This window comes from Pinus tabuliformis, chromosome J, assembly GCF_031772625.1.
Source record: "Pinus tabuliformis cultivar Carrire ecotype Pingquan chromosome J, CPIR1, whole genome shotgun sequence".
Lineage (NCBI taxonomy): Eukaryota > Viridiplantae > Streptophyta > Pinopsida > Pinales > Pinaceae > Pinus > Pinus tabuliformis.
In genome coordinates, this window is record NC_142295.1 from 60,588,456 (window position 1) to 60,597,834 (window position 9,379).

The window sequence follows — 9,379 nt, forward strand, 5'->3', positions numbered from 1 at the left end:
ATGAAGACCGAACCTAGTTACACATTTCAACACTTTTTTCACTAAATCTACAATTCCACCAAAGATATTCCAAAAAAAACAAGAATTTATGAGTGGGGCAACCTAATATTCAAGCCTATGGCCGTGTTATTGCTACGCAATTTGTGGTAATGTTAAATTCCTAAAGTAAGAGTGACATTCTCTTTTATCTTTCATTTTCATCATTTTACTTAAATTTTTAGCATTACCATGAAATAATTCAAGATGTTCGAGAGTAGTTCCAACCTCATTGGATTTCATATGGAGAAAGTAGAATTTTAGATCTCACCCAAAATCTAACAGACTTAATGTTCTTGAAGATTTCAAGATTGGGGAGATTGCAATGTTTCCATTTGATTTTGTCATGTACGAGGGTATGGAACTAGTATTTAATCAAGAGCACCAAACCCTTTATGTACCTTGATGTTAGTGGCATTGGTTGTCAAACTCCTCTATCATGACCCTACTAAAAATGTACCCATCACTCAAACAAAATCTTGACTTGACATGCTATGTTTTTTCTATCTTATTGTAATGCTTAGAAGGAGATAGTGATAACGAAGATCCCAATATAGGCAATGATTTTGACATAGGTATGTATTTGTTGTAGCATGATTTATTTTTGGATGCTAGAGGCCATCTAGAGCCTGTTTGTTGATGTATTTTCAGTTCAGAGATGGATTGCACTTAAATGAGAACTTTTGCTTTTTTGTGCATAAATGGTTTGGATTCATATGGATGTACATGAATATATATGCTTTTCTTTAAAATTTGAATATTTTATGTGTTTTTGGTTGACCAATTTTTTGGTCCAGTTTTTTTACTAGTTCTGACTAGTTCCGGGTTCAGAGGGTTTTCCAGTTCAATCACTGTTCGGTTCTCATAACATTGATATGATACACGTCGTTCCACAACAAAGGGGATTTTGGAACCACCATAACCCACTTGCTTTACTCAACTTGATGGAGTGGTATGGATGGTTGCCTAGGTGGATGCTACCTTCAATGTGAGGATACATGGAGGTGATGCCAACTTGATATCTAGCTCTAGATGCATCAAAGGAAAGTAGAAGCAATAGAAGGTCCAAGTTGGCAATATATGGTCCACATTAGTAGCAAATAGTCCAAGGGTTATCAATCTTCTCCTTTGTAATTAAGTGGTTGTGAATTCTAATAAAAAATTCGTAATAGGTGAGGTAGTGAGGTAAATAGAGAATGGACAATAGGCAGTCAAGGTATCAAGTGGCGCAATGAAGTGATAGTGTTAAAATTGGCAACTAAGGCAAAACTTCATGTGGGTCATCTTATTCATGGCTGATAATATTTTTATTAGATTCCTCTCGTCGAGAGGTGTAGGATTGATATAAAGATCATCCGATTCCGATAAGTATTTATGGAGATATGAATTTATTTTGATTATGGAATTATTATCAAGCCGACCTACAACTCATGTAGGCTCAGAAGCCCAACAGTCGCATCTATTCAAACATCATCAGTTGTGTATAAATACAAGAGGACTTTTCCTCATTTGCACTCACTCAACTCATCACATCTCTCTCTCTCTACTGCGCAGAAAAGAGTCTCTTCTCTACTGCGCAGAAAAGGGTCTCTCCCTCACACATGTGAAGCCAGAAGCTGCTGAAACTGAAGCTGCAACTGCAGAAGTAAAGTTTGACTTGTGTGGACTAGAAGATCTCCTCATCTGAATTGCACTGTAGGTTCATCTGAACCTCCTCTGAAAGCCGCAACTTTTGGTGGTGGAATCAAGTCAATCCGACGGACGGTTTGCAAGAGATCGATTGCCCTAATTTGAAGGAAGCTGCTGAAACTGAAGCTGCAACTGAAGAAGTGAAGTTTGACCTGTGTGGACTAAAAGATCTCCTCATCTGAACTGTGTTGTAGATTCATCTGAACCTCCTCTGAAAGACGCAACTTTTGGTGGTGGAATCAAGCTGATCCGACAGTCGGTTTGTGAGATATCGTCTGCCCTAGTTTGATGATGAAGTCGCTAATGCTGATGCTGTTGATCTAGGGTTTGCTACTGCTGATATAAATCAGATTTATTGTACTATTTCTCTCTGCTGAATTATTGAAGATAAAAGAAGATTTGATCAAAGGGTTTCCCCACACATTGTGGGGTTTGTCCCTGGCTAGCCGCCACATCTTGTGTCTCTTGTCTTGGCTTGTTTTCTGTCAATCATTTAATGTTCTATCTGCACTTTACTTTATGTACATGTAATTGCTAATCTGTGGAATATAATAAGAAAAAGAAGTAAACTGTTATAAGCATAGAACATACCATAACTTAACATGGTATCAGAGCTGAGGTGAAGACAAAGCCCGAGCAAGAGCAAGAGCAATCACCGAAGAGAAGATTGGCAAGGCTATCCTAAAAGAACTATGGGGTCCTCAACACTCTTTCCTGCCGAAAAAAAGCTCCGTGAGAAAGCTGACTATCAAGGATGGAAGATGTCTATCGATCTAACCCTAGAAGATCAAGGAGTGTTGGACCATGTAAGAAACAATATTGTTGAGCCTCCATCAAATGCATCCGCTATTGCCTGGAACAAATGGAAAAACGGAGAAGTCAAAACAAAGAAGATCATCCGGGACTCTATCGACAAGCACTTGGTGGCCTACATCTCTGACCTGAACACCTCCAAGGAAATCTACGATGGACTAGTGAGTTTATTTAAAGTTAATGATGCAAATCAAGTTTTGTTTCTTAGAAAAAAAGCTGAGGGAAATCAAGAAGGGTAAAGATGAGAGTATGCAAGCATACTTCTTAAGAATCACCGAGATCAAGAACGATCTCCTATCTATTGGGGAGACTATTACTGATAGGGAAATGGCACTCACGACTCTTGGAGGATTACCATCCGAATGGTACGTGCTCAAGACTACTATTCTGAACAATAATGTAATTCCTGGTTTCGAATGGCTAGATGCATTCAAGAAGAAACAAGGGTAGAAGAGCAAGAAATGCCCATGCCTAAAGGTCCTCCTGCTACCTTTTCTTCTCATGCTAAGAAAAGAAATAATTCCGGGACTAAATCAAAAGGAAAAGTTGGACCTAAGGTTGGAAGAAAAGGACGATGTTACATTTGCGATAAAGCAGGTCACTATGCAAGGGAGTGCCCTAATAGAAAGGACATACACCGAGACGATGATCAAAATCCCTCTGATGGCAATCAAAGGAATGACAAATTCAATAGCAAAGGTAAAAGGAATGTTGGAAATCAAAGAAGAGGGCAACCATTCAAGAAGGCTAGAAATTCCAGGATGTATTAAATGCACCTGACCTCAAAAAGAACCTAGTGTCCATCTCGGCAATGGAAGACAAAGGCTACAAGGTAACCTTCAGCGATGGCAAGGTACGTATATGGAAAAATAATGTTAAAGATGCCTTTACTCTTGGGTTTAGTGTTGATTCATTATATTAGGTCGATGGAAGTCCGCTAGGTGTCATATCTTATGGCACATATCTTCAGTCTGAACTTTGGCATCGGAGGTTTGCCCCCCTTCATTACAAAGCTCTACTCGATGTAAGACAGATGGTAACAGGGATGCCCGAATTCCAAGTAGAGAAAGAAGGTGTATGTCCGGGATGTGCCGAAAGAAAGCTCAAAAGGGGACCATTCCCCTCAAGTCAAAGCAAGACCTCCGATATATTACAATTGGTTCACTCAGGCATATCTGAGGCTGGCATTAAGAGGGAGACTACTACACCATATACTCCTGAGCAGAATGGTGTGGCGGAAAGGAAGAACTGTACGATTGTGGAAGTTGTTTCTATGGGTAGATGATGTAACAATGCCTGATTTGGAGGAACCCATGGATCCTATTTATCCACCTGATCCTTCTTCTTCTAAGAAGAGGCCTTCATGGCTTAGGGGGATACTTGATGACGCTGAAGGACATGTTGCACCCCGAGGAACCTTCCGTCAAAGTAAGAAACCTAACAGGTATCAAGGATACCTGACCATCATGAGCACGATCATGCAAAATGAGCCTTCATCATTCTCAGATGCCGTCAAGCATCAAATATGGAAGGATGTTATGAATGAAGAATATGAGTCTATTATGAAGAATGATGTCTGGGAAGTAGTTCCCAGGCCCCAGGACAAGACAATTGTTACTTCCAAATGGCTTTACAAGATAAAGCATGCAGCAGATGGAAGTACGGAAAAGTATAAGGCTCGTTTTGTTGCTCGTGGTTTCTACCAGAAGGAAGGTATAAACTATGATATTTACACCTGTTGCTAGATATACGACCATCCGCTTGATCATAGCCCTTGTGGCTTCACAAGGATGGAACCTACATCAGATGGATGTCAAGACCGTGTTCTTGCACGGTTCAATCAAAGAAGAGGTCTATGTGGAGCAACTCGAAGCATTTGAGATTTATGATTGAAAATCTCACGTATGCAGGTTGAAGAAGGCTCTCTATGGGCTGAAGCAAGCACCCCGAGCATGGTATGAGAGGATCGATAGCTACTTGATGAAGCTGGGATTCACTAGGAGTGAAGCCGATCCTAACCCTTACTTTAAGGTTGAAGATAACAAACCTCTCAGACTGGTGCTATACGTGGATGACCTCTTTCTAACAAGTGCATACCCTCTCATTCACAAATGTAAGAGGGAGTTGGCTTCTGAATTTGAAATGAAGAGACAAGGACTTGAAGTGTGGCAAAAGCCAAGGGAAATTTTCCTATCTCAAGGAAAATATGTGGTGAAGATATTGGAAATATTCGGTATGATGGACTGCAAGCCTGTGACTACCTCAAGGATCTTAACTTTTAGAAGTTATATGGTAGTGATGTCGGACCAGATTTGGGAAATGCCTCTGAGTTTCATAAACTCATTCGCATTGATGTTCTTGGTGAACCTCCGTCCGAACATATGTTTTGCAGTTAGCATTGTAAGCTCATATTTGGTTGAGCCTCACTAGATTGATGCCAAGAATCTTCTGAGATATCTTCGTGGCACAATTACTAATGGGTTAAGATACACTGTTGGAGATGTGAGACTACTTCGATATACTGATGTTGATGAGGCAGGCAATGTGGTGCACCGTAAGAGCACTTCCGGGTGCTCTTTCACCTTGGGATCTTCTTCGATATCCTGGATGAGCAGGAAGAAGAAGTCAGTGGCTTTGAGCACCGTCGAAGCAGAGTATATTGCTGCTAGCATGGCCTCCTGTGAGGCAGTCTGGTTGCGAAAGCTCTTCAGAGAGCTGTTTGGATTTACATCAGATACCACTGTGATTCTCTGTAACAACCAAAGGTGGGATTCGATTATTGAGGAATCCTGTATTCGTCGATTGCTCCAGCAAATAGACATCATTTGGGATATGGTAAGTCGATGAGCAAGGAGGCTCCATCACATTAAGATGATGTACAAGTCGATACACCTTGTCAAAGCCCCGAGGAAAGATCTAATCTGTGATTTTCCAAAACGACTTGGAGTCATCAAGAAATCCTTGTAGAAGGGTCCTGCATGTTGCATACATTGAGCTCTGGGAGCTTTGAGGGCTTGTGGTTCTTACTGGAGCAACATACGACCACAGAGTGACTCACCCTCCCCTGGTGGTGCGCACTGGAACAAGATGATTCGCTCTCTTGTGGGACAAGATGATTCGCTCTCTTTTGGAACAGGATGATTTGCTCTCCTGTGTAGCAGGATGATTAGTTCTCCTGTGAGGCCTAGATTGATGTGTTCCCCATGGCAATTGTAGCAGGATTGATGTGTTCTCCATGGCGATTGTAGCAGGATTGATGTGTTCTCCTATGAGGCCTGGATTGATGTGTTCTCCATGGCAATTGTAGCAGGATTGATGTGTTCTCCTATGAGGCCTGGATTGATGTGTTCTCCATGGCAGCCTAGATTGATGTGTTCTCCATGGCGATTGTAACAGGATTGATGTGTTCTCCTATGAGGACAGGATTGATGTGTTCTCCTGTGATGACAGGATTGATTAGTTCTCCTGTTGAGGCATCCTACCCATGCAGTCTGGGACTCATGGGAAGTACCTCTCATCTGATCAATGAGCAAAGAAACGAAGTTAGGGACCATAGTAGTACCGATGGACGCATCATTGTATCTACCGTACTCCCTACGCTAGGATGACCTCCATTGATCTGGGATCAATGATACTGGTCTGGGACTAATGGTAGGAGTTGTACCATACTATGACACTGACTTCGGATCGGTTGAGACTGGTCTGGGACCAGTGGTACATACTCTGAGACTGACTTCGTGTCAGTGTAGTACTGGTCTGGGACCAGTGAGAGTGGTACATACTATGACGCTGACTTCGGGTCAGTTGAGACTGGTCTGGGACCAGTGGTACACTCTTTGATACTGCGATATTGGTCTGGGGCCAGTGGTAGGAGTGGTACTTACTATGAAGCTAACTTCGGGTCGGTTGAGACTGGTCTGGGACCAGTGGTACGCACTCTGAGACTGGCTTTGAGTAAGTGGAGGATGATACTGGTCTGGTATCAGTGGAGTTGTACTTACTATGACGCTGACTTCGGGTTGGTTGAGACTGGTCTGGGACCAATGGTACATACTCTGAGACTGACTTTGAGTTAATATGATACATCCTCGATCATTTCTTCTTCTTCATAATTTGGACAAAAGCAGAGCAGAACAGAACAAAGCAGAGTAACGCATAACAGAGCAGAGCCATACAAATCAGTACAGGGCAGAACAAGACAAAGCAGAACAGGCAAAATAGAGCAGAGCAGGGCAAGGGTCAGGCTGTACAGGGCAGTGCATTTGATGGATGAATAGTAACGACCGATAGACAAATTGCAGATGAAGTTCTCCCTAGTTGAGAGGGAGTGTTAAAATTGGCAACTAGGGCAAAACTTCATGTGGGTCATCTTATTCATGGCTGATAATATTTTTATTAGATTCCTCTCGTCGAGAGGTGTAGGATTGATATAAAGATCATCCGATTTCGATAAGTATTTATGGAGATATGAATTTATTTTGATTATGGAATTATTATCAAGCCGACCTACAACTCATGTATGCTCAGAAGCCCAACAGTCGCATCTATTCAAACATCATCAGTTGTGTATAAATACAAGAGGACTTTTCCTCATTTGCACTCACTCAACTCATCACATCTCTCTCTCTACTGCGCAGAAAAGAGTCTCTTCTCTACTGCACAGAAAAGGGTCTCTCCCTCACACATGTGAAGCTGGAAGCTGCTGAAACTGAAGCTGCAACTGCAGAAGTAAAGTTTGACCTGCATGGACTAGAAGATCTCATCATCTGAATTGCGTTGTAGTTTTATCTGAACCTCCTCTGAAGGCCGCAACTTTTGGTGGTGGAATCAAGTCAATCTAACAGACGGTTTGCAAGATATCGACTGCCCTAGTTTGAAGGAAGTTGCTGAAACTGAAGCTGCCATTGCAGAAGTGAAGTTTGACCTGTGTGGACTAGAAGATCTCCTTATCTGAACTGCACTGTAGGTTCATCTGAACCTCCTCTGAAAGACGCAACTTTTGGTGGTGGAATCAAGCCAATCCGACGGTCGGTTTGTGAGATATCGTCTACCCTAGTTTGATGATGAAGCCGCTAATGTTGATGCTGCTGATCTAGGGTTTGCTACTACTGATATAAATCAGATTTATTGTACTATTTCTCTCTGCTGAATTATTGAAGATAAAAGAAGATTTGATCAAAGGGTTTCCCCACACACTGTGGGGTTTGTCCCTGGCTAGCCGCCACATTTTGTGTCTCTTGTCTTGGCTTGTTTTCCATCGATCATTTAATGTTCTATCTGCACTTTACTTTATGTACATGTGATTGCTAATCTGTGGAATATAATAAGAAGAAAAAAAAGTAAACTGTTATAAGCATAGAACATACCATAACTTAACAGATAGGTCACCTGTAACCTACAAAAATGGCGGTACTCTATTGTGATATTATAATCTGTCAATCCAATACACACTTTTATTTCTTACATCGTCCTGCAATCCAAAACTAGATTTAAGCTGTTTGGTTATCAAGACAGATTTTGATCTCTATATACAGAACTTTTACTCATTCTTATTATTTCAGTTCAATGTGATATAGATATGTGCGTGTTGAGAAGGGGAGGGGAAGAATAATAGATAACAATAAGATTCGAAAACAATTAAGGACTTGAGAAGTCAATTATCGCAAAGAGAAGCACTTTAAGCTGAACTCCGTCAAATAGTGCATATACTGCCGGATTAAACAGCTTATATTTAACATTTGCTTCGCCATTAAGGATTTGTTTTTCTAGAAGTTGCCCTAACAGACCAGTAATTTTACTTATAATTTCAGTTCACAGAGCTTTCCAAAAGCGTAAAATTAAAGGCAAATAACTCTCGAAAACAGTAAGAATTGACCACAATTAAAGACCTGTAAAGCCAGCTCTCGCCGAGACAAACATATTTGAAAAGAAGCCCATTAAATAGAGCTGAACTGCTTAATTAAACTGCTAATTCCTAAATTTTATTTAGCCATGAAATATTTTTGTTTTTTCTTGAAGTTACGCTAAGATACCTGTAATTTTTATTGGTTTCAGGAGGGCTCGACATTGCCATGTGGCAAACTTCACACGGAGGATCCGATGGCTGCATCAGGCACCTTGCACTCGGCACTCCAGATGAACACCCGGTTCCCATGAATATCAAAGCAGATCCTTCGCCAGATTTAACCCCGTTAGAATCTCCATTACTGAAGCACTGGTCTGAGTCCATTTCGATCTGAGAGCGGATCCAACCTGTGACGCCCAGGATGGTATACTGAATTAAATTGTTAATTGCAAAAGTACACTGAATTGTCTCGGCAGGGTGGATCTACCTGATAAACGGATGCTTTAAAGAGTTCAAGGCAGGTTGAGTAGGATAGACGCAGTGCTTTGGCTGCCAGAACCTACATGGATCTACATGCATCCAATTCATCTAACATGTTAATAACATGGTTGAATTCCAAGTCTTCAAATCCTTTTATTTTTTGTGGAATAGAGGGTTACGTGCGATTATGCATTTTTCCTTCTTCGAGTTTGTTGGATTGGTCATGTGGGATGAGTTAAAATATTTAAAATAAAAATTTAATTAGATAATTTTTGGATTGCAATTATAATTATAATGTGAATCGTGATGTTTAGGACTAAATTATTAAAAAATTATATTTAAAAAATAATAATTATAATTATAATGTGAATCGTGATGTTTAGGAGATGGGACTAAATTATTAAAAAATTATATTTAAAAAATAATAACAAAAGTTGTTGAAGAATGGAGAGTATTGAAAGTAACATATTTTAAGAAAATGTTTTAAATAATATTTATATGGGTTGGTTGGAAATA

The 9,379-nt window shown here is 40.5% G+C and overlaps 1 protein-coding gene across 2 annotated transcripts in view; it reads right to left on the bottom strand.

Annotated features, from left to right (window-relative positions):
- Nucleotides 1-9,091, bottom strand: part of LOC149225503 (putative hydrolase C777.06c) — a 167,972-nt gene extending 158,881 nt beyond the window's left edge. The window contains exons 1-2 of one of the 2 annotated variants that reach the window (XM_089377108.1): nt 8,871-9,091; nt 8,571-8,790 (exon numbers count right to left, since the gene is read on the bottom strand). In XM_089377108.1, coding sequence (XP_089233234.1) covers nt 8,571-8,767 — 197 coding nt within the window. In that variant the 5' untranslated portion in view covers nt 8,768-8,790; nt 8,871-9,091. Of the gene's footprint in view, nt 1-8,570; nt 8,813-8,870 lie in introns of both variants that reach the window. The other variant, XM_089377109.1, reaches the window with a different exon arrangement.
- Nucleotides 9,092-9,379: the final 288 nt, after the last annotated feature.